This window comes from Saimiri boliviensis, chromosome 1 (assembly GCF_048565385.1).
Source record: "Saimiri boliviensis isolate mSaiBol1 chromosome 1, mSaiBol1.pri, whole genome shotgun sequence".
NCBI classification, from domain to species: Eukaryota; Metazoa; Chordata; class Mammalia; order Primates; family Cebidae; genus Saimiri; species Saimiri boliviensis.
The window spans coordinates 152,098,021-152,123,730 of NC_133449.1; the positions used below are offsets into that span (position 1 = coordinate 152,098,021).

A 25,710-nucleotide genomic window follows, 5' to 3' on the forward strand; every position below is an offset into this window, starting at 1 on the left:
ACAGCTTGTTCTAGGACAGCAGCTTCTCCTAGGAGGACAATGGTTTCTTCTAGGAGGATAGCAGGTTCTCAAGGGAGGACAGAGGCTTCTTCCAGGAGGACAGCACGTTCTTAAAGGAAGACAGCAGGTTCTCATGGGAGGACAGAGGCTTCTTCCAGGAGGATAGCAGATGCTCAAGGGAGGACAGAAGCTTCTTCCAGGAGGACAGCAGCTTCTCATGGGAGGATAGAGGCTTCTTCCAGGACCTCTCTTCTGGATATGAGGCAGGAAGAACATGGAACTCTTCTGAAGGGTTCCCCCTTGTACTTTCTGCCTTGATATTCTACAGCAGCCTGCCTTCTGCCCCCTATTTGATTGTTTCTTAAACAGCAGCAGCCATTGGCCCTCCTGGGTCCCATCTCCATCTGCCTTCAGCTATCTCCCAAGATGGATCTGGCCTAAACCGTGCCCTGCAAATACAGATGCCAGCTCCCCATGCTCTCCCATCGCTGAGTGTGACAGGCGGGTCCAGGGTCCCAGCCCTCTTGTTAAAGCTCATCTGCTCCCAATCCCATACCAGGCCCAGCCACGTTGGTTTTCAGCCCGTGGGATCATCAGGAATGTTTGTGTAGAGTTTTTTGATTGACAAAGGGAACTTTATGGGAGTGAGCATATCTGATGCTCTAGGCAGCAAGAAAAACATGGGAGAGGGGAATGTCTGTCATCACCAGCCCAGCTTTGGAGAAGGTGGCCAAGGAACGTGCTCATTCAGTGAGCACACACCCAAGACCCTGGCCCAGAGCTCAAAACTCAGACTGTCGACCACTCCGGAATACATGCATCTCTGTCTTTCCCAATATGCAGCTTCCCAGGGCAGGATGCCACCATGACAACCATACTGTGTGCTCAGCAGCCGCGACATGAGTCAGACACCACTGGACAGCCAATGCCACCTGCTCGCCAACAGCCTGTGGCCTCCAGTAAACAATCTGCTCTGAAACAAGGGAGGGAGGGCTGAGTGCAGAAAATGGGAGAGAGTGGAGGGTAAGCTTTTCTGTCATTGTTAGAGTTTCTTGCTAAAAGTTAGCTTGTATTACTGATATTCCATAAACAAGACTCTGCAGCCATATTGTGGAAGCCTAGGGGCACAGGAAAAGTAGCTCACTGCAAATAGGAAAATGGTTTGTGTTCACCCAGTTCCAGAAGCCAATTTTCAACGGCCTAAAATAGTCATGATATTTTACCAAGGTAATTATACTCTTAGCTATCAGTAACAATTAAATCCTTAGACTAGAGCGGCTTAATAAAGGTCTCAAAATAAAACTGCGTACTCCAAGCACTGTGTACTAAAATGTCAAGCACATAGGCAGGACCTCCGATGGGACGCAGAGGCCCAGAGCTCCACCAGTCAGAGGCTTGTGGAGGGCCTGACAGGTCAGCAACCAGGAAACCTTCAAGGGCAGCAGCAGCCCCCTCGGGTGCTCCTTGAGAGAAGGCACTCTTCGACCACCAGCCAGCTGGACGGGCTGCCGTGCAGAGCTGAGGTGAGCAGCAGCCAATACCAAGGTGCACAGGCCCAGGGCAGCAGGCACGCTGCTCCCTCCAGCTGGCCGATCAAACGGCTTCATCACGGCTGGCTGGACGGATCCTGCATCCCGGTCCTGGGGCTACATGAGTGACTGGGATCAATCCTTTGTCAGGATAAACAACCAGTCCGTGCCCGGCGATCAATATCCACCTTCTCACTAACACAGAGCAGGCCCAAGAGCACAGCAGGGTCGGGGTGAGGCTAGCATGGGCCAGAAAGTGCGAGAGGCTCTCCACCTGCGAAGCACAGCAGAGAAGAACAAAAAACCTCCTGCCCTGGCTGCACCGGGGGTGACCCTCCGAGAGAAACGGCAGGAAGAAAGTCGAGTACAGACTTCACAGGAGGTTCCGGGGCTCCAATGGACCACGAGGGAGCCCCACCGGGGATGAAAACCACACCAGACACCCACCAACTGTGAGCTACTCCTTCCTTATCACATCAGGAGCCCTAGCACTAAGAGGGGATGCAGACAGCAGCATGAGTGTGGTGTGGGTCACAGAATGTCAGGCTGCAGGCCAGACCCAGCACATGAGAACAGTCAGGCTCACACAGGACCTGTAAAGGGAACACTTCCTCTCAGCTTCCAACTGCTGACTTTGCTTAAGAAACCAGGAAGTTCCCACGCGACCAGCCTCAGTCAAGGCTGGGTGGGTCTCCGATGGGGGCCACATCTGTAACTCACCCAGGCCATGCATGCAGGACTACTCCAAAGTGCTGCCCATCTGGCTGGTGTGGACCGATGTCCCTCCCCAGCCCAAGCTAGGAGTGAGCCCAACAAGAAGGCACAATGAAGGGGGTACCCCCTGAACACAGCCAGGCTCGCAGGCACCCCTGGTCATCAGGCCTGAGTCCAAAGTTTAGCAGAAAGGAGAACTGAGACCCAGAGAGAATTGGCGACATCTGAGATCCCAGAGAAAGGCCCAACTCCCAGCCGAGCCCTCCTACTCTTCCTCCCCCAGGAAGTTCTGACCTTCCCACATCATGGGACCACAGCACGTCATCGCGCACCCAAAGACCAAGCCCAGGTGTCCTGCCACCCCGACCAAGCACAGCCTCGCCCCCTCTGCTTCCCAGGGCCTGTCCTCAGCGGGAGGGTCAGACTGCACTTGCCTGAACCCCTGCAGTCATCTGCTGGGCCCAAGCCGCCATCGCCTCTTGCTCCTGGCCTGAAGGCTGAATCCAACAGCACTTTGTGACGAGCTGCCTTCTCTCCCCCTGCTGTCGTTTTCCACACATGCTTTCACAAAGGGGAGATCCCTGGGTCCCCGCAGGAATGCTGCCTCCTGAGAAAATCCCTTCTGTGACACCACTGCACCGTCCACCTCTGTTGAGGTGGGTGGAAGGTGCTCGTTTGTTGCTACTGCCTGACCAGGCTGGAGAGTGAATTCTCCAGAGGGCTGCGCCCACACATCTGTGCCACATGCACCTCATGCATCTTGCTTAGAAGGTGACACACTAGCAGACACAGTGTCAGAAGAGAAGGGAACGCAGAGGGAGATCCCAGAGAGTGCTCCACAGATATGCATCATGCCTGACCATGCGACAGGGCTCAGTGTCCCCTCTGCCAGAGGCGGCAGACAGCTCCAGCTGAAAAGCCACGTGAGGACATTTGGGAGGGTCCTTGTCTGGGCTGCACATGGAAAGCCAGGGCTCAGGGGTCAGCAACTGAGCTTTGCACAGAGGCCAGCTCAGCCTGTGTTCCAGGAAGCCCACACGGTGCTCAAAGGACCTAGGCCCATGTGAAGTTTTCCTTAAGGAGACAGCATGCTGCCCCTCAAAGGAATGTGCTGGAGAAGCCATAAAACATCAGTCCTCAGTAGTGGAAATGTAACTCATTTTCTCAAAGCTCCATAACCAAGGGGTCTCAGCAGCAACAAGCCTTGGTTTTCATCAAAAACAATTAAGAACGGGCAAACATTCATTAGGCACAACTCTCGGTCCTTGACAGGTGCGGCACCCATCCTGGGCCCCAGGGTGGCACAGCCCTCCACCCATTCAGCACTAGTGGAGGCAGGCAGGGGGAGTCTCTGCCCAGCAAGCTGGACAGCCTCCCTGGCCTACAGGGCATCTGGGAACAGACTAACTTATTTCCTGCCTTGCCTTCCAAAATTTCAGTGCCCAAGGAACATTTTAAACAACACTCACGAAAACTTTCTTTCACGCTCCAGCAACCTCTGCTTAGGGTGCCAGACGTCAGAACCCTTGCAGGCACCGACAATAAGAGAATCAGGCCATGTAGCCACCCCACAGGTGGGGCTGGGGCACACCTGGAAGCAGGTGACAGCCTTTGTCCCAAGCCCTGGGCCAAGATCCACACAGCAGAACCTGCATCACTGGATGGCAAAGCGTGAGAGTGCTGACTACAAGGGACAGGGACCCTGCAGAGGATCCACAGGGACAGGGAACACTCTTCAGGGAACAGCACCGGGCCAGGAGTGGACACTGGGATGCTGGGGGAACTGAAAAAAGTGGAGCGCACACCAGGCCCAGAGAGTCCCACAGGGAACACCAAGGCTGGGAGCACCCTCTGGCATTCCCAGAACCGTCCTGGCAAAAGAGCCAAAGTGCAAACCCTGACCCAGCTGCAGGACTCCTGCCAGGGAGAGTGAGATCTTGTGACCGGGTGTGTGCTCCCCCACAGCTCCCTGTGACTCTGATCCAAATGTGAGTGCATAAATCACCTTGGTGAGCAGCAGGACCCGTTTCTGGAGCCTCCGGGCCAGCGCCTCATGTGTCTCGCGCTTCTTCCTCTCCTCCAGCAGCTGACCATTGACCTGCCGGAGCTCCTCCTGCAGCTGCTGCCTGGCCTTCTCCAGTCCCCGGGCGCTGCACGGGAGAGACAAGAGGGCAGAGCAATGAAGCCCAGGGTGACTACCCCAACCTGTCCCAGCCAAGGAACGAGCCCACCAGGACGTCCTAAAATAGAGCTGCACGTGCAACCCCCTCACTGCCGTTTCCGCACTGCTGAATAGCTACTTAAGGCCTTTCAGGAGTTTCTGGATTTCAAATAGACTCCCAGGGTGATCCCAGAACACGGCAGGGAGGGGGAAGGGAGCTCAACTCCACACACAATGGGAAAAATTGTGGGCGATGCAGCCCTTCGGGAGACGGGGCTTCTGAATGAGCGAGATTGCAGAGCCAGCGCTTCCCTCTGAATCACCGCAGATGTGCGGTGTGGTGCAGGGACGCAAATGCCGGGCGCCTGGGGGGGGCCTGTTCTAAAAACATTCTGCAGGGTTGAAAGCCCAGCCTGGCACGGAGCACTGGGAACCCGAGGCCTCCTGGGGGCCAACATCATGGGCAGGGTCAACACCAGGCTGCCCAAGAGGCTCTCCCTGTCCACCTCTTCAGGTGTCTGATGGTTCCTTTCAATTCTGCTTTTTAAACCTTCCTTTTCCCTGCACGTTCCCCACAGCTGCTGCCGCAGTCACTTTGCTGGTTGCCTGCCACCTGTTACCACGACAGCTTTTCAATGGCTCTCACTCAGCCCCTCTGCCATGGGGCACCAACCTGTCTTCTCAGACGGCAGAGAGGGGCTGGGTCTTGTGATTTTGAAGGCTTTGGTGGCTCCGAGCCACTCTTGGTGAACCTCCGAGTTCATGGCCTGGCAGTAAAGGGCCTCAGGGGTTTGGATCTTGCCTCTCTTTCTCTCTCTCTTTCAATCTGTCCTTCAAAAGCCAACTTGGGAGCCAGGAAAATGACAGCAACCACTGACCCTGACTCCAAGAACCCACCCATGATGCAATGGCTTTCTGTGATTCTAGGAGCCCCAGGACTCCACCTCTCCACACGAGGTCACTCCCAGGAAGGGCACAGCAAGGCGCAGAGAAGAGAGGCTGCCCCAGGGAGAGGGTGAGGCAGGATGCTACCTCCCGGATGGGATGCCGGACACAAGGGCATTCCGAGGAAGGGACGCAGCCAGGAGAAAGGAGAGGCCACCCCAGGGAGGGGGCGAGTCAGCGGAGGGCCCAGCCCCAACCAGACAGCCCTGGGCAGGTGAGGCATGGGACAACGCTGGAAAACGGGAGCTGCACATGACTGTATTAAGCATCATTAAATCTCTTTCCAAAGGAAATCTTCACTAAATATCAAAGAAATAAAACACAGCACTGGGATGAGAGAAAAGGTAACACTGACAACAGTCCTGTGAGGCAACCCTCAGGGACACCCAGGAGGCTGTTTGGAAACACAGAAATGTGGGATGAGGCCATGAATATCAGCCTCAGGCTTCAACCTTTTTGGGCATCCAACTGTTTCTACGTTGCTTTAGCTGCATGACTTGAGGAAAAGCTTAATTCCCAGGGCTGGCAGATAACATTTTCTTTGATGGAGGTCTCCACTGGACTCATGTTTTCTACTTCACATCTGAGTGAAGTCAATACAGGGTTTTCAACTGTAACTTAGTATGAATCTTTTAATAAAGCGTAAGTTGAAAGTGAATGTGAATCCAACACTCACAGAATGTTGGAAAGGACTTGGTGGCAGTCCTGATCTAGCCAAGCGTGGTGGGAACCCCCTGCCTAGCCACCCTAGGCCAGCCCCGGCAAAAGTCGCACAAGCCCACCGACGTGGGGCCAATGCACTGGTGTTCAGGACGCGTGCATTTCATTTCAGCCTCGTGTGATCTTGTGAAATATGTATCTCATCTTCAAGCCACATCCTGGAACACAACTCCTAAAATCCTTGGACTCTCCCGAGTGAGGTTTTCCATTTGCCAGTAACCAACTGTGGCTGCAGCCCCTGGGCAGCTGCAGGACAGGGCTGGTCCCCAGGAAGACCAAGGCTGGACTAGAGGCTTGGGACTTCAGCCCCACCCCCAAGCTCGGGGAAGGAAAGCAGCTGAAGGCTGAGTAGCTCACCAATGACCAGCAGTAGAGTCAATTATGCCCACTTAACGAGGCCTCCATAAAAACTCAAAAGGACTGAGCGGGGAGAGCTTCTGGTGTTCCGGGAGAGTGGTGGCCGGGGAGGATGTGGAAGCTCCACGTCCTTCCCCTACTCCTCGCCATGCTCATCTACTCAGCTGTGTCCTTCACAGCAACCTGGGTTATTTATATATATAAACTGGTAAACACAAGTTTCCTTGAGTTCTGTGAGACACTCCAGCAGACTAATCAAACCCAAGGGGAATCCCAACTGGGTGGTAGGAACCCCAACTTACAGTCAGCCAGTCAGAGGCACACCTGTGGCTTGTGACTGGCACCAGAGCTGGGGACAGAACCCTCGCCTCAGGGATCTGACGCCACCTCCAGGTAGACAGTGTCAGAACGAAACTGAGTGAGGGGACACCTGGCTGGTGTCCCAGGCAGAATGGACTACTTGCTTGGCGGGTGGGGAAATGCCCCACAGCCAGTCAGTCTTCTTTGGTCAGAGGAAACTATTCTGAGTCTTTCCCATCACATCAGCCACCACGGACAGCCCTGCACAGACACTGACTCCGGGTGCAGCACTGGCCAGGGCCCACTGCACCTCCGGGCACTCCATAACCAAAAACGCAAAATACAATTACAAATGGGCACAGAGCTCAGAGGAAGCACATATTATGAGGCTATTTTGAGCTCCAGTTCCATTTTAAACTATTCATGGGCCAATTCAATAGTCAAGGGCTGTAAAATCTCCTCTTGAATCACTGAATTGAGGTGCAAAAGTTCACAAGCGCTTTAAATCACAGCTCTGTGTGGTTATTTAATTAGAAGAATACCACCATTCCCTGCCCTCTGCTTTAAAGCCAGGGTGTGCAAAGGCAAGAATGAGCCATCTTTCAGGTGACAGGCATGGCACAGGTGTCTGGCAAGGCAGAGGGGTAAGGGGCTGCACTGGGAAGTGCCCTCAGCACAGGATGTTGGGCAGCCTTGAAGGGAGCCCCACAAACCCACATACTGCATCTTGAGTGAGGGTGTGCTCACATCTGTGTGGAGGCACATGTGGGGCTGGAGTCCTCCCCATCGAGAGCAGACGGGAGTCACACATGGCCACAGGACAGCAGCTATCCTGCTTCAGAGCCCAGGCTTCCGAAGCTTGAGGACCAGGGCTCAGCGAAATAGAGCCATGTGCCAAGACCAGCCTCCAGGAACTGGATGTGACCTAAGCGGCTTCCGACCTGCTCTCTGCCACCTAGGCCACCTCCGTGAAGCCGGCAGCAGGCACTGAGGTGCCCCAAGCCCGGCCCCCAGCCTGCAACAGCAACTCGGCAGAACTAGCACATCCCTCCACTATTGCTTGAGGGGTCTTTACCCACTCCTAGCTTTTCGAATACTGAGGTAATAATGCAAAAACAGCAATCAAGTAGTTTTCCAAACTAACTTTGAGATGAAAGGGCAAGTGTGTAAACAGCTAACTAGGCTTTGTTAAAGATTCGTAGGAGCACTGAGCCCTGGCCAAGGGCAGAGAAGTTCCCAACCTCCTCGGACCCTCGCTGGCACCCAGATGTTTGTGGTCATCGGTCACCTCCTGGTCCCAAAACCTCCTCTTGCCCCCACCCTTAGCATGAGAAGAGTCTGAAATGTGTACTGACTTCAGATGGTCTTTGTGACTGAAGGTCACCATCTTCCTGATCTGCTTGCTCTCCGAATACATCTGATTTTCTCTGCCACTCTCACCTCTTGTGTCTGGCTTTCAAGCAGCAAGCAGCTGAACCTGGGCTCCCTTACAGGCCTGGTCTAAGACTCTGGGAAAATGCAACAGCTACGGGATGGCCTGAAGCGTGTGTTCCACAGCACCCAGAGGGAAGACAGAGCCATAAGTGGTGTGGAGCTAAGCCCAGGCTAGAAAAGCTCATTGGCCAGGTTGTGAAGCAAACCTCTCCTCCCCAGTAGTGAAATCCACATCATGAAGGGAGACAGGAGAAATGAACAGAGCAACACACGTTCCCGGCTGAGGGATGGCATGGGTGGCAGAGACACACCGACTCCAGGACCATCCAGCTGTAGGCACTTGGGCCCGCATCATCCGGGCCACATACCCAAGGCCTCATAGCTAACCAACACCCAAGTCTTCTAAACCACAGAACTAGACTGTAAAACTCCAACACCAAGAACTGGACCGTAGGACTCCGACACCAACAACCGGACCATAAGACTCCGACACCAACAACCGGACCGTAAGACTCCGACACCAACAACCGGACCGTAAGACTCCAACACCAACAATCGGGCCGTAAGACTCTGACACCAACCACTGGACCATAACAGTCCAACACCAACCACTGGACCGTAAGACTCCGACACCGACAACTGGACCGTAAGACTCCGTCACCAACCACTGGACCATAACAGTCTGACACCAACAACTTGACTGTAAGACTCCGACACCGACAACTGGACCGTAACCGTCCAACACCGACAACTGGACCGTAAGACTCCAACACCAAGGTGTGACAAGGAGATGACACTGCAGAATGCTCGCCAAGAGCCGGGTCCAGGACGTTCGCCACTCACACTTCACTGGCAGGTGAGTCCACCCACTCTGTTCAGCACATGGGTTGTGGATGAGGGCAGCCACACACCATTCCAGCCACCAGAGACAGCAGCATCGAACACCACAGCCAGCCTGGTCTCACTGGGCCTCCCTCCATTCTACTGGGATGGGAATCTCAAAGAAGCCACACATGTGGGATGAGCAGAGAATCTCACGGGGGTACAGGTATCAAGGTAAATGAGAGGAAGAGGAGGACCCTCAGGCACCAAGGGTGCAGTGACTTCAGGAAGCAGCTCCCATCCCTTGGGCTGTGGGAAAACAGGGCAGAGGCTGACATCATGAAAATGTAGACGCTTAGAGATGGGCCCCGTGGAAAGGAAAGTGAGACGGTTGAGGGGAGGCCGTGCTGGTGTCTGCGTGAGGGCCCTGGAGGACCTGGACCCAGGCCTCTGAGAACACGGCAGCAGCCCATGGAGCTGGAACCTCTGGGCGCTATAGAATCTGCAGGCTGGTGGGCTGCCAGGAGGGGACAAAGCCAGTGGCTGAAGAGCTGCCCCCACTGACATGTAGGCTGGTCCCAGGGCCCTCTCCAGCACCCCCAGGGCAGGCCCTGATGCGGGCGCCTGCTCGCCAAGCACAAATGTGGGCTGCAGTCCTCAGCCCTGAAAAGTAGGGCTCGGAGAAGGGACTGCGGAGCTGCGAGGTGATGACTACGTAACCACAGCAGGCAGAAGACAGGTCATCAGCCAACGACCAAGCAGGTGCCTCCTGACACTGGAAGGGGAAGAGGAGGCTGAAGAGCCCTCAGGGAGGGGTGGCGGGACAGTCTGAGATAGGTGGTGTCAGAGCCGGGGCTGTTTCCAGCAGGCAGCTGGTGTGCTCATGGCCAGCCCAGTGGGCATGCGGTTGGGACAGCCAGGGGTAACTGGCAAGGTCAGAAGAGGACGAACAAACCGGGAAGGGCTGCCATACAGGGCTGGAAACTCATGCGGCCTATGGAGAGCAGGCTGAGCCAGAGGGGCGGAGGGTAAAGAGCGGGCCAGCGGGTGTCTATGAGGTACCAGTGTCTCAAGGGGAGGGGAAGGTCCAGCAGAGGTAGCCCAGTCCTGAGGACCCGAGGAAGTGGCAATTAGGAGCCATGCCCTGGAGTTTCAGAAAGGGGTGGCACAAAGTGGACGGCCCCAGAGTGCAGCCTAAAGGCCCCCAAATTTTTCAGACACCACCCACAAGTGGCTCTGCCCACCTTGGCGTGCAGGTGGAGGTGCTTCATCAAGACGGGCTCTGCCTCCGACCCCTCAGAGCCATGGGACCCCAGCATGGCGAGCCACAGTGGCACCCTGTACAGCAGGCTCTCCCCTGTTGGGGATGTTCTCTCTGTTCAATCCCAGCCTTTTCTCTGAGGTACAAAAGAGAAAACTCATAAAAAATTAAGCCTCTAGTTCTATGCTTGGGCTGAACTCTGAGGTCACTGGCATTTCCGGGAGCCTCTGGGAGTCGAGAACGAAGTTCTTAGTTCCTAAAGGAGAAGTCAGGCATGTTTATCGATCAATGCCTCTCTGAGCCAGCCTCTACTCAAAGAACAAGGTCTGAGCTTTTGAGGCTCCATCTCTGTGCTGTGACCAGCCAGTGCAGTCCACTTTAATGTGATCTTCATCAGAAACTCACAGCCTAAGAATACCTACTTTCAAGGAACAACTAGAGGACACGAGGCATTCCGAAGCGGCAGGAGACATTTTAACGACCTTCTTCAAGACACTGCTGAGCCGGCTCTTCCGCACACAACCCCTTCCTCCCACATGCTCCTCATCTACCTTCTCCCAAGTCCTAGCCCACTCTGAGCACCCACCAAGGCAAAGGCAGGCATTGTACAAACAGGCATCCTGGACTCTCCCCAGAAACCATGGGGCCCAGGAACACAGAAGCCTACGGTGCAGCCACCGCAAGAGATGGGCTCTGAGAAAGGCCAGGACAGGTGGTGCTGGGGTCCGAAGCAGAACAGTTGTGTGCTCTGGGGCCCTGATTTCACCCTTGGGATGGAGCAAGGAAGGCGTTCCCACCTGTCACAAGGCCGAGTGGTGCCTGGCATGTGGATCCACAGGGTAAGAAGATGCTGCCAGAGCCATGCCCGGGCCCAGGGCAAAACCAGCATGTTCTGGGTGGCGCACAGAATGCCTGTGTCCTCCCAAGTTCACCTGTGGAAACCCAGATCCCCATCGTGATGGTGACCAAAGGGGAACCCCAGAGAGGGGATTCAGTCCTGAGGGCGGGGCACACCTGATGGGATGCATGTCTTGTGAGTGGCACGAAGGAGCTGGCATCCTCTCCCTCTGCCCTGTGAGGACAGAAGCTGGCCATCTACAAACCAGGAAGATAGTCCTCCTCAGACCCCACCCTGCCATCCTGGACTCCTCAGCCCCACAGCCATGAGAAACAGGCTGTTCAGATCCCCGTTTATGGTACTTTGTTATGCCAACCCAAACAGAGATGGCCTCCTAATCCGTAACACCCAGACACACTGTTCACACAAGGGCACAGGATCATGCCAAGGCTCCCTTGCTGATGACTGCCCTGACTGTTCACCCGTGACACGGTTAGCCCATGGCACAATGAGCCTGAGTCACAGTTATGACACAGTAAGACCACGGCACGGTGAGCCCGAGACAATTACAGCACGGTGATCCCATGGCATAGTGAGCCCACACGGTTACGGTACGGTGAGCCCAAGGCACAGTGAGCCCAAGACATGGTTACGGTATGGTGAGCCCGAGGCACAAGTAAGCCTGAGACACAACTACAGCATGGTGAGCCCGTGGCACAGTGAACCCCAGACACGGTTACACACAGAGAGTCCAAGACACAGTTACAGCATGGTGAGCCCATGGCACAGTGAGTCCCTGACACAGTTACAGCACGGTGAGCCCATGGCACAGTGAGCCCGAGACATGGTTATGGCACAGTGAGCCCACAGCACAGTGATACCGAGACACAGTTACAGTACAGTGAGCCCGCGGCACAGCGAGCCCCAGACACGGTTATGGCACAGTGATCCCACAGCACAGTGAGCCCAAGACATGGTTACAGCATGATGAGCCCACGGCACAGTGAGTCCCAGACACAGTTACGGCACGGTGAGCCCAAGGCACAGTGAGCCCCAGACACAGTTGTGCACAGTGAGTCTGAGACACAGTTATAGCACAGTAAGCCCACGGCATAGTAAGCCCCAGACATGGTTACAGCACAGTGAGCCCACGGCACAGTGAGCCCGAGACACAGTTACAGCATGGTGAGCCCACAGCACAGTGAGTCTCAAACACGGTTACATCAAGGTGAGCTCAAGGCACAGTGAGCCCCAGACATGGTTATGGTATGGTGAGCCCACAGCACAGTGAGCCCAAGACACGGTTACAGCATGGTGAGCCTGCCAGTGGCCTTAAGGGTTAATATGTAAACACGGCTGTGTGTCCAGCGATCTTCAGTGATGACATCTGGCATGAAACTAGGAAAATATTAATAAAACTTTATTCAAACCTTGGCAAAATCCCTAAAAGCACCTTTATTCTTAAATATCTGAGGAATGCAAAAGACCCATCCACACGTATGACTTCTAATCTTCTCAATTTTATAGATGAGTAAATTCAAGCCTTGAGTGACTGAGTCATGAGCATGAGACTACCATGTTCCCCATGACACCACTGTACATGACCTCCAGGGTCTCCAGGGTCATGCCTTGAGTACCCCCACAGGACCAGGGGAAGACACCCCAGTCAGGCCAAGCAACGCCACCACCACACAGATGACATGCTCCATGTGTCTCTCAGGAAGAGAATCAAGTTAAGGGGCTCGGCCGAGCCAGCTGTCAGGAGGATGGGTGTGACCCAGTGGGTGGCTGGCAGCAGGCACACATGGCGAAAAGCAGTGCCTTTCTGCAGGAGGCACTCAGGAGCAGGAGGTGAGGACCCCGCAGGCCCAGGAGGCTGGCAGGGAGCAGAGGACAGGCTCCAGCCCCAGCAGACGGCCTGTCCTGCTCTGCTCTGGAAGCATCCACAGGTTCTGAAAGAGTATCTCGCTTGCCAGGACAACCTCCCAAACCGCATGTGCTCATCCTCTAGTCACAAGAACTGTACACAGAGCCATATTCACAGACACCCGTCAGGAAACTTCGCAGCAGCCCAGATCAAGAGACAAAATTTTAGATGGAGAACAACTGGTTTCAGAAATTCTCTGCTGGAAGGCCAGGGTTCCCAGACAGGGCAGAAGCAACAATGCACGTGGTCTGGCATCCACATCCACTTCCTGCCAACAGGGAACACCAGGGAAGGGCCCCCCCACTCAACACAGAGTGGGCCATATCTGCCATCAAAGCCTCCAGCTCTGGCCTGGAGGCCAGCACAGCAGATTCAGGCTCTCTGTGTATCTGAGGAGTCTCCTGAGAGTGGGAAATCAATACCTGCCTCTGCGGAGATGCAGGGAAATGTGACCCTGGGACCCAGGGGGTTCAGAAGGTCCCACCTAGCCGCAAGAGTCCCCGCAGCACCCTATTATCAAGACGCTCTGAGCCTTCCATCCACCTCTGACCTTCTCCTTCATCTTGGGTGGAACCGAGGCCACTGAGCCACTCGCTGCTAATGGGCTGGGGAGGATTCCATCAGATGCGTGCATCCATTGCAAAGCACAGGAGCATCAACAGGTCCCAGTTCTTCCCTTGCCCTCCGCTCATGGGGCCTCCAAGATAAGCCGAGAGAGGCTCCCTGATCAGAAGCTGCTGGAGATTCAGATCAGGGTTTATGCTTCTCATCTACCTGGGACTAAAGAAGAAAGCAGAGGAGGCCATGGGCCAGGGTCCCTCCCACGTCTGAACTCAGAGGCGAGCCTCCTGAGCAGTTTCTTGCTCTCATCTGAGCAGCTTTTGGCTATAGGGGGTGCTCCTGGGTACATGACCTCATTTAGTCTCCACGAGAATCTGACAGAAGAGCAGTAGCGCTGCCCCCAGTCCCCACGTCCCTGAGGAAGCAGGGGCTCAGAGGTGGCATACCTCACTGAGGCCTCCCGTTCAAGCCCACAGGGCCAACTCAGCCCCCACACCGTGATGAGGTCGAGGGCATGCAGCCCGCACTCAATGGCACAGGTGGGCACTTGCTTCCCTAGTGAGCAGGTTCAGACCCAGAGGGGCCAGTCTCCGAGAGGGAGCAGCGCCCTCCTCCCCAGTGCCCCAGGACATGGGGTTCAGCATAGCATGCAGCTGTCGTTATTTATGCCATCTAATTCCAATCTTAAATGTCTCCAAGTGTCATTAGACATTTTTCTGAAAAAAATAATCCAAACAGCGGAAGCAAAACCAGAGAATGAGAAGAGCAAAGGCTGAAATAATTACCAATCAAAGGAATGGCCAGGAGAGCAGGCTCTGAAGCTGCAGACCGGCCTCCCGGTCGCTCTGCCCCAACTGCCTCTGATGAGCTCTCTGTTTCCAACATCTCATCCATTCGAATCACCAAATTCAATGGCATTCCCAGATAAACAGAGGCCATACTGTAAATACTCTCATCTGACCTTGAAATGTGAGAAGGAAAATTGCCCTTTGCAATTTCAATACAATCCCAACCACAATGAATAATCCAGTTTAGCTGATCAGTTACCAACCTGTAATGGCCTTGGTAGGGCTGCCTCCAAATGAGGGGTGGGGAGCTATGGCAAGGGTGGCCACAGGGAGGCCATCAATTCACCTCTACCCCAGGCTGCTGGAGTTTAGGAAATGAGAATGGCAGAGACCAGAGGGCAAGTCACCTCCCCAGGCTTTATTGTACAAGTGTTCTTTGCCCTCCAGCTCTTTCAGAAAAAAGAGGAGACACAGAAGATAATCCGGTGCCTGGAGTGACGCAGAGAGGCAAAGCAGGCGTCCTGGAGACATCCACTGCCTTCCCATGTTGAGGTCGGGGAGAAGGAGACCATCCGTGTCGTCAACCCAGTCAGTGCTGGCTCCCTGCCCGCCTAATGCAGGCAACAGAAGCCCCAAGGGGTGACATGGCCAGCAGGCAGGCAGCAGGTACGTGGGCCACCCTCGAGGCAAGGCACTTCTCTGCACTGCCGTTCAGCAAACAGACCACCACCTGGGTTTGTAAGCAAAGTTTTCCTGGAACAAAGCCATATCCTTTCGTGGACATATGGCCTGCAGCTACTTTCCTGTGACAGAGACTGTGCCTCCAAAAGTCAAAAATATTTACTACACGGCTCTTTACAGAGAAAGGTTACCAACCACTACCCTACACCACAGACATGAGGTTTAGAAACACTGGTGTGGGTAACTAAGACATGACTTTACACCCAACTGAGGCCGGGCAACTGCATTTCTCCCCCACCAAGAGAGCAAACTCCTGCCAACCCCCAGCCTCCGGCACTGCCAATGCACAGATTCCATGGCAAAAACAGTATTAACAACCCACCTACTAAATCCACAGACCCTCACGTGCAGGGTGCCTCCCCCACAATCTAAGGCCTCTGGTAAGAAGCCAGGGATTCTGGGGCCCCTCACTTCCAAATGGGAGCAGGACTCAAAGAGCAGCGCTGGGCTCTGATGCCAAGTCCACCCCTGTGCACTGGAAACCCCCAGTTCCCACGGCAGCCCTGCAGTTGGCTGCACAGAACCCCATACAAAGAGGAGGTGTGGAGGCTTGCTCAAGGCGCAGCCTGATTTTCCCACTGAAGATGTGTGTGGCTAGGCAAGGGGAACTGTCATTTCTTCAAACACACCCTGAACCTCCCTTCCAGGGAGGGAGACATTTTCACCTCGCTTCTCGGTTATGGACATGGATGCCAGGAGAGCAGCATTCCAAAGGACCTGGTTCACAGGTGACGCCACTGGGACGTGGCCCGCACTTTGCAATGTTACAAAGGCCTTATTAACCCTCAGCTGCCTCCTGGACACCCAAGGTCCAGACTCCATACCCTCTCTCCCTTGGCCCCCCATTCATGGAGGGTGAGAAGATGACTGAGCCCAGGGAGAGAGGAGAGAGCTGCTGCGACAGTCCATGAGCCAGGCCAGGTGCAGAGGACAGGGCTGGGGATGCCACGGGGTGAGAGTGGCAGAGCCAGTGGGAAGGCTCCTCAGAAAGAGGATATGGACAGACAAGCTGGGCAGGGGGACTCTGGGCTGGTGCTGGAAAGGTGCCCATGGGCAGAGGGGCCTCTTGGAAGCCCCTCTGGACCGCAGGTTCTAGGGTGCCCATGGGGTAGAGGGGCCTCTTGGAGGCCCCATCTGGACCACAGGTTCTAGCAAAAGTCCATCAAGTTCCCCCAAACAGAGGAGCAAAGGAACGAGAATCAGAGCATCCACTTAGCAGTCCCACTCCACCAACACTTCTCAACTTCTCAAATTTCCAGAACATCATCGTGCAACCCAGGAAACCTCAGGACAAATATCAGCTGGAGGAAACCAACCTGTGGAAGGACTGTGGGCCTCAGGGCCTGCCAAAAATCCCCCCATTGGTCTGGAACACCCCACACAGGAGGCGGAGGGGGGAGTACTCCGCATGCCACTGTGGCCCAGGGCACCATCATGCGCCCCTTCACTTCCTCACCCAGCCAGCAGCCCCAGGACTTATCTGTCCGGGGCTCTGCCCCCCGCACAGGGGTCCGACATCACCGTTCCAGCCCCCATGGCCGGCATAGCACACAGCCCAGGCTCGGGAGGTGCAGGAGCTGAGTGTGAGGGAGGGAAGCTGGAGCACAAGTTAGTGGGGGAAGGCTGCCTGGCCCAGTGGGAGGGAAACCGCAGAGACACCTGCTGTCAAGGTAGGGAGACCAGGCCTTCACTTGAATGGCCAACAGAGATAGCGGGGACCCCTGGGGAAAGAGCAGGGCACATCTGACATGGCCCCAAGGTCAGGCGCAATAACAGAAGGTGGCAGCTTCCAGGGGCAGATGAAAATTGATCACGGAGATCAGAGGGAGGTCGGAGCCAAAGAAAGAGCCCCCGAGAGTCTGGCCAAACTAAAGTGACAAGAAAAGATGTCAAAGCACAAGAACTTACAGAGGAAGGAAAAACAGAGACCTAGGAATAAAGAACAGAGAACAAGCCCCAGGAACACCTGCACAGGAGATGTGACAGAAAGGGAAGGGCGGCAGGAGAGGGAGGGCAGGGGGACCAGGAGGCCATGTGTGAGTGTGAGGGGGGTGTGTGCACGTCCCAGAAACAGCTCCATGGGAAACCAGAAGGAGAGAGAGAAGGGAAGGAGAGTGGGGACCATGGGGCCATGTGTGAGACAGAGCGCAGGAGGGAGGAGGGAGAAAGGGAGAGCGTGCAGCGGGGAGAAAGTGAGACGGAGGGAAGGGAGCCAGTCCTGGGGAGCTCAGCCGGAGCTGCTGTTAGAGCCGTGACTTCGGCACCACATGGCCGGTGAATCGGAGCTGTGAGCACATAGCTGGGCTCTGGCCTTCACTGGCTTTAGCGTGGGAGTGCAGCACCCCAGAGAGCAGCAGGCCAAGTGGAAGGACCAGGCTGAGCAGATGGAGCTCTGAAGATCGAGGGGCCCACACACCGCGTTTAATTGAGGCTTGCACCACCAAATTGGACAAGCAGTTAAGAGAAGAAACAAAGCGATCTCTGTGGCCTCTCTCTTTGGAATCACCCAATAGCCTAATTAATAGCTCTGAAGCTGAGGCTCCAGCGCCCGTGACAATCGATAGAGCCCGTCAAGCAGAGCCCAGCCACCAGCGCTGGGCCCAGCCTCCGCCCATGCCTGTGTGTCACATGACCCCTCCAGCTGCTTCAGCGCTACCTGGGTAATGAAGCCCGTTCGGCCTGTTTATTTTCCCATTGATTTTGCTGTCCTTGACCCAAAGCACAGGAAGTCAATACCCAATTAGGTGTGGCACCTTCATGGGGCCTCCACTGTCTCCATTGTAGGGAGAGTTCCCCTGCTCCATCAATCAGAAACATGTGGCACGGGCCCCAGGGGAAGAGCCCTGCACGTGACATCCTGGGTAACCAGGGCTGACAGCCTCTAAATGCTGTCACTTGACCAATAAAGAAACATCTCCAAAGCATTCCCCATGCTGACTAACAAAACTGAAAGGAGAAAATGAGATTTTAGGAATTATTAGTTTCCCTTTCATTCCTTTCTAGCAGGAGCTGGAGAGAGGGAGGCACCTACTCGCCCGTCACTGAGTCATCCAGCAGCTCATTTATGAACCTCGCTTCCTCTGAGCTGGGCGGGGGGCTTGGAGGGCTGACACTTGACTTGAGAAATGCCAGCTCTAAGCAGTTTATTTCCTCTTGAACTTTAAGAACTGACAAAGACAGGAATGACCTTTAAAAGGCAGGGTTAGTGCTTGTTGGAATCACTGAGCACTTCTTGGCTTACACAACGCAGAGAGGAGGTGTGGGGTGAGTGCCCCCAGGCTTGGGGCACGGCTCTCAGCACTGGGGCAGGTGAATCAGCAGAGAGGCCTGAAAGGTGGGTCTGCAGGTGGAGGCCAGCGCAGGACAGGCTGTCAGGAGACTCCAAACATAACAGACCACATGGTGTCCCCTGCGGCTAAGATGGAAGAGGCAGCAGCAATGGACGCCAGCAAGACCTGGGAGACCTGGGTTCAAACCTGGCCTCCACCACTGACTGTAGCAGGCTGTACACCAAGAAGACCAACATTTCCTCCTCCTAGTTCTTCAAGGAAAAGCACATGGGAAGAAACAGATCTGTTCCTGACACTGCAGGAGTGCCCGTTCCCATCTCCAGAACCTCCTGGATGGTATTGTGAGTGTCTGCCAGGCCAATCAGTGTCTGTATCCTTTGAGTCGGCTGCAGGGTGCTCCCAGTAACTCCAGCACGATCAGACTCTGGGGAGGGGAGGAGCGTGGGCAGGAAGGCACTGGGACAGCGGGGTCAGAGACTGGGTGTAAAACACGCCCCCATCCTAGCGAGGTCTGGTTTTCCACATGCACCCAGCTCAGGGAAGAAGGATGCTCACATCCATGCTGCCACTCCATTTCTCGCCATCAGTTAACAAGTGGCTTCCTCCGGACACCCGAAAGGCATTCTGATGTAGCAGTACTGGCAGGGTGTGCAGTGGACACTACACAGGATCTGGAAGATTTGGGTCAAAAGAATTCAGGAAACACTGTGGAAGTTTCTGGGTACGTGTAGAAAAAGAAAGGCCTGCCGTAGTTGTGAATATCGACTTCATTTCCTCAAAGTCCAGGGAGCACAGAAGGAGCCGGTCCACAGGTGTGGCCAGACCCGCCATAGAGACGGCCATGGACAGCAGGAGGCCAGGAAGGCTGAGGGCTGTGACCTTCACTTGCTGGGAGCGGAGCGCGGCACAGGAGGCGGAGCCAGCAAGTGAGGCTGCCCAGGCAGGGTGATGCCAGAGAAGGCCCTGTGCCCACGCAGACATGCCAGGGACAAGGGAGCAGTGCCTGTGCTTGCAGGGGTCCCCAGGCTCTGGCAGGCCTGCCTGCTGGAGAGCAGATTAGAGGCAGGAAACCCAGCTCAGTGCGGAGCCCCAGCCCGGAAGACCCACTTCCTGAGCCGCCATCACAGCCACCACTGCCGCCGGACACCAGATGACTACTCAATGGGTCATCTACCATCAGCTGGATCCCTGCCTTAGAGAACCTCACTCGGAACTTGCCTCGCACCTCTGAACATCTCCTGGAACGCCCTGATGTCAGGCCCCAGATAACAGTGAAAGCCAGTGCAGCCGTCCTAGGACGTGGAGGAGAAAAAGGAAGGAGGCATGGCAAATACAGGGCCAAGCACAGGAGCAGGAGGGCACTCCCAACCCTCCAGGTGAAGGGCCTGCGACTCTGCGGCCTTGTGGAATACTGCCACATGCTGGGCAAAATGATGACCTTACATTGTCGGCATCATTTCTTGAACACACGCCATCAGGTTTAATGTTTCCCACCACCCACGCCGAGGATATTATCATGTCTTTCACAGACAAGGTGGCCTGGGCCAGCAGTCAGTGATGAGCGAGAATTCGACGCCAGTCTCGCTCAGTCTGACAGTGGCTACGCTGTTCATGACTGCAGCTCCCATACTAGCCACAGTTCTCTTACGGAACTGTAAATCCATGCTCACCCCAAGCACCCACTGCGCATCAGCCACCATTCCAGGCAAAGCAGACATAATGTGTTTATCCTTAAGATGTCTTTATTCACAGCTGAGGGGCATTTGGGTTGGCTCCCATCTCTTGGCTACTACAAGCAATGCTGCACCCTACCAATTCTCTTGGGTGCGCACTTAGCAGGGAGGTTGCTGGGTCACCCAGTGACCACCTAACCTTTAAGACCCACCGGCCGCTCACAGCAGATGCAGCACCTCACAGGCCTACCAGGTGCATAATGGGCACCAACTGCCCACACCCTTGCCACTACGCAGCCCCCCACCAGACGCATACGAGGACACCAACCGCCCACCCTCACCAACCTAACACACCCACCCCAGACACGTATGAGAACACAAACAACCCACTCTCACCAACCTCATACCCCCACCAGACGCATACAAGGACACAAACTGCCCACCATCACCAACCTCACACCCCCACCAGACACTTACAAAGGCCTGGAAGATGGTAAGACCTCTCACCTCCATGTGCAGCTCCTACCTCCCCATGGGAATCCTGCCTGGGAGGACTCCACACTGATGGGGAGGACAGTGACACCCGTCACCTCCCTCCCTCCTCAACAGCAGCCCAGAGGCCGGATATCTGCAAATGAACTCCTAAGGATGAGCCCCTACCCACAGGCCCAGTGAGGATGAGATCCCTGGTAGGGAAGAAGCTCAGATTCTCCTTCCTCCTCCCCAAAATGCATCCCATCCAAAGGAAGGTGCAGGAAAGTAACTCAGCACTGGGTAGAGCACCACTAAGGCACTGATACACCCTCGCTCACACCACAGCCACAAAACCAGCCAAGTCCTTGTGGCATGGTAATCAGTGGAAGCACTCCTGAGCCCTGTAATTGGACGCTCCAAACAAGTCACTCAGTCAGTGCCAAGGAGCACAACAGACAGCACAGCCCACTGGGGATGGAGCTACACACGGCCTCTGCTCATGGGAGAGCCATAAACGCTGCAAGCAGGGAGATGGACAAGCCGGCCATAAGTGCTATTATCTTCTGCAACTGAAAGCAAGGGTGGCAGAGAAATCAAGGGCCAGGAAGACAAGAGAGAGGTGGACAGGAATCCTGAGAGTTACATGCTGAGTTCAGGAAAAAGCTTTAAAACAAGAAAAAATAAAATCACTTTGAGAAGAGCAGGGAGGAGGAGGTGGTGGTCACGCATGGAGAAACTGGGCTTCAAACCTCATGGAAGTTCTTCTCTTTTAAAACCTACCCACAGGCTGCTGGTGGCAGAGTGTTGTGACCAAGGGGTGACACGAGACACTTTTAGGGTGATGGAACTGAATCATGGCTGTGGTGAGGGACACTCAGTGCATCTGTCAAGACCCACAGAGCCATACACCTCAAAAAGTGAATTTTATTACCAATAAATACTCAGGAAATGGGCCGGGCAAGGTGGCTCACGCCTGTAACTCCAACATTTTGGGAGGCTGCAGCAGGTAGACATCTGAGGTCAGGAGTTTGAAACCAGCCTGACCAACACAACAAAACCCCATCTCTACTAAAAATACAAGAATTAGCCAGGCGTGGAGGCATGCACCTGTAATCCCAGCTACTCGGAAGGCTGAGGCACAAGAATCACTAGAACCCCCGACCCACTCATGCAAGCACCTCACCCAGCGGCTGCCATGTGTCATGCAGGGCAGCGAGAGAGCCAGGACAGGCTATTCATTCTGCCCCACTCCACTGGCAGCCTGATGGTCACCAGGGCGTGGTCCAAAGCAGGCAGGGATGGGTGGGCTTCAACAGGGAGAGCAGCTCCCATGGCTGACGCAGAGCCCTGCTGTGCAGCTTCCTCAGTGGCCAGGCAGACGGGCAGGGAGAAGGCAGCCATGGAGACACAGAGAGAGGCCAGTCCCAGGCATGGTGGAGGCCAGGACCAAGGCGATATGGTTTGGTTGCGTCCCCACAGAAATCTCAGCTCGAACTGTGTCTCCCAAAACTCCCACGGGTTGTGGCAGGGACCCAGGGGAAAGTAACTGAATCATGGGGGCCAGTCTTTCCTGTGCTGTTCTCGAAATACTGAATAAGTCTCATGAGATCTGATGGGTTTATCAGGGGTTTCCACTTTTCCTTCTTCCTCATTTTCTCTTGCCGCCACCATGTAAGAAGAGCCTTTTGCCTCCGACCATGATTCTGAGGCCTCCCCAGCCATGTGGAACTGTCAGTCCAATTAAACCTTATTTTGTTCCCAGTGTCGGGTATGTCTATCACGAGCATGAAAACAGACTAATACAGAGGGAAAGCAACCAAGCCCCAACATCTGTCCCCAGAGCCCATCTCACATGCCCACCCCATCAAGTGCATCGTATTCAATCACACTTCCAAGTGCAAACCTTCTAAAGGAATAGGTTTCCAAAACGAAGTGTCCAGTAATAATGCTGTTCTAACATCCACTTTGAAAGCCAGGCTCTCACACAGCTGCCACAAGATCAAAGCAGGCTGAGGGGCTGCTTTCCTCTCAGACCTTTAGAGCTGCAGAAGGAGCCCCGGCCAGGCCCAGTGGCCACTTCCAAGGGACAGGGAACATCAACACTAGTGATCTCGGTTTGGTACCAACTGTGCAACAAAAGCTCTGGGGGCAGGCAGATAAGGAAGAGGGACAGGAAAACGCAGGTTCCCTTATCAGGAACAGCACAGTCGTGTTTAACTTCACTAAGAAGAAGTCATTCACCACCAGGAACTCTTCCCCAAACACATCCAAACAGTCAGTTGGGGGCCTCAAAGGCTGGTGCTGAGTGGGCACCACCCCTGGGGTTCTAAGGTGGAGGTAAAAGGGGCAGGCCAGGAGAAGAAGACAAAGCACGTCCACTGAGTCATGGGCACTCAGGGAGGGGCCTGGCCCACCACCAGTTAAATCTGGTCCTGCGGTCGCTCACTTGGGGAACTCAGGCAAGTGTCCTGATCACTTAAAAACTTCCCAGTAATCCTTACGTTTGATTTTGGAATGACTAGGTACACAGAAAAATTGTCAAGACAGCACAGTGAGTTCCCAGGGACCCTGGAACCCAGCCTCCCAAAGCGAGCCCTAGAACAGCGTCATGAATGGATTTGGGACTCTGCCTGGATAACACCAGTGTGTCGGTCAATGTCCATGTTCCTTCACAGGGTTGGATCTGGGTGCCATTAGTGGCCATGCCTCCTGTGTCTCCTCTCATTTGTCAGCCTTTCCTTGTTTCTCATGGACCTCACAGTTCTGAGCAGGACTGGCCCAGGCAGGCCTCCACCACGGTCGGGCGTCTGTCATGGCTAGACTGGAGCTACAGGTCTGGAAAGAACCATAGACACAGCATCTCCATCATCGCTTGGAGCCTGGGTGTGTCCCTCATCGCTCAGCGAAGGTGTTGCCCGCCAGGCTCCTCCAGGCAGACAAGGTTTCCTTTTCGGTACTCTACTCCCTGGAAGAAGGTCACTGAGCCCAGCCTCCCCTAGGGGGATTCAGTTCCATCTCGAGGGCAGAGAACTACATCCATTTTATTTGCAATCCTTCCGCAGGGAGAGTCACATCATCATTTATTTCTGTCAGCCTGATTCACTCACATTTATTTGCCACGTTGGGTTATAAGCCAATACTACTTCATTTTCTTGCTGAAAGGGTTCCACCTTCAGCCACAGGGAGCGCTTTCCTTTGCCTCCTGTGTCCCAGTGACATGCCCCATTGGGTTTTCCGCATTTCCTTACTTTCTGGCACTAGAAGACACTCCAGGATCCTCCTGTGTATTTCCTACCCGAGTCCTAAAACCAGGCATCTCTCCAAGGACACCCAGCTCTCTTACCGCAGAACGGTACTTGGCAGCCAGGCTCTGGGCCCGAGTTGGCTCCCTGTTGCTGGGTGTGGCTGCCTCTGCCCCGCAGCAGCACAGGTGTGCACCAGCCCCATGTACACAGATGCACCTGCATGCAGTTCCTTCTGAATCCGCCTATTTGTGTCAAGCCAATGAGGAGTTCATGCTGATGTCTGCCTGGGGTCTGGCTTTTCTTACTTAGAAAAACACACTCAGGATTCATCCTGTTGTTATACGATTAATACCTTGTTCCATTTGCTCACGGAATAGGATTCCACTACACAAATGTACCAGTTTGTCTATCTGTTCCTCTGTTACAGGGTGCTGTGGTGCTTCTGGGTTTTAGTAACTACAAATAAACTTGCTATAAACACACACATTCAGGTCTCTGTATGGACAGTTTTCAATTCCCATGGGTGAAGGCCCACAGACGAGGCCATTAGGTCATACAATAAGACAGTGTTCATCTTTGTAAGAAGCTGCCACGCTTTCTCAGAAAGTGGCAGCACCATTCTGCAATCCTCCCAGCGTGAGTGAACATTCCTGTGGCTCCACGTCCTCACCAGCATTTAGTGCTGCCAGTGATTTTACAGATTTTAGTCATTCTCACAGTGTGTGGCTGCATCTCACAGTTGTTTTAATTTGCAATTCCCCAAAGACAAATAATCCTGAGCATCCTCTTTTTTTTTGAGACAGGGTCTCACTCTGTCTCCCAGGCTGGCATGCACTGGTGCGATCACAGCTCGCTGCAGCCTCAAATTCCTGAGCTCAAGCGATCCTCTGGCCTCAGCCTCCTAGAGTGCTGGGATCACAGAGGTGCACAACCACGCCTCACTCGGGCATCCTCTCTGATGTATCTGCCCTATGGATATCATCTATGGTGACTTTTCAGATATTTTGCCCACCTTTTAATTATATCATCTGTTTTCTTACTATTGAATTTTAAGAAGTCCTTATATATTCTGGATACCAGTTATTTGTCAAATATCTGATTTATAAATATTTTCTCCCATTCTCATGGCTTGTCTTGTTATTCTCTTAAGACTTTCACAGAGCAAAAGTCTTTAACAGGGCAAGTTTATCAAATTTTTTCTCTTACAAATTTGCTTTCAGTGTTATACCTAAAAACTCACTGTCCAACCCAAGGGCACGCAGATTTGCTCCTATATCTTCCTCTAGCAGATCAGAGGGCCTTCTTCAAGGCCTTCTGAATGGGCAATACATTAACAAGTTAAAGCATATACAAGCATTTGGGCTGAGTGTGGTGGCTCATGCCTGTAATCCCAGCACTGTGGGAGGCCGAGGCAAGTGGATTATCTGAGATGAGGAGTTTGGGACCAGCCTGGCCAACATGGTGAAACCCTCTCTCTACTAAAAATATAAAAATTAGGTGGGCATGGTGTGTATACCTGTAGCTACTCAGGAGGCTGAGGCAGAAGAATTGCTTGAACTTGGGAGACAGAGGTTGCAGTAAGCCGAGATCGCTCCACTAAACTCCATCCTGGGTGAGAGAGCAATACTCCATCTCAAAAAACAAGCAAAAAAAATTGGGCTCAAGCAAAATGTTCAGAAATTATCGGCTTCTTTAAAAATATGCATAGTTTTTAAATAACAATTCCACTTTTAAAAATTTATCCTCACAAACTAATCAGTGGTGCAAAGATTTGGGTACATGCATTCATTGGAGTATCATTTAGAACAGTGGGAAAAAAAAAAAAAAGAATAAGTACCTAACAGGAGTTTGTCTTTTAAAAAGTATTCAGAGGAAGGATAGCACATAGCACACAGCCAAAAAGTTATGTTTTAAAAGAACATTTAACATG

General features: G+C 54.0%; 1 protein-coding gene across 5 annotated transcripts in view; it reads right to left on the reverse strand.

Moving 5' to 3' along the window:
• Positions 1 to 25,710, reverse strand: part of MAD1L1 (mitotic arrest deficient 1 like 1) — a 397,602-nt gene that overhangs the window by 236,282 nt on the left and 135,610 nt on the right. For 4 of the 5 annotated variants that reach the window (XM_074406819.1, XM_039470915.2, XM_074406820.1 and 1 more), the window contains one exon: positions 4,249 to 4,393. The exons of the other annotated variant lie outside the window; for it this stretch is intronic. In XM_074406819.1, the coding sequence (XP_074262920.1) occupies positions 4,249 to 4,393 (145 nt within the window). The remainder of the gene's footprint in view (positions 1 to 4,248; positions 4,394 to 25,710) is intronic. 5 annotated transcript variants of the gene reach the window in all.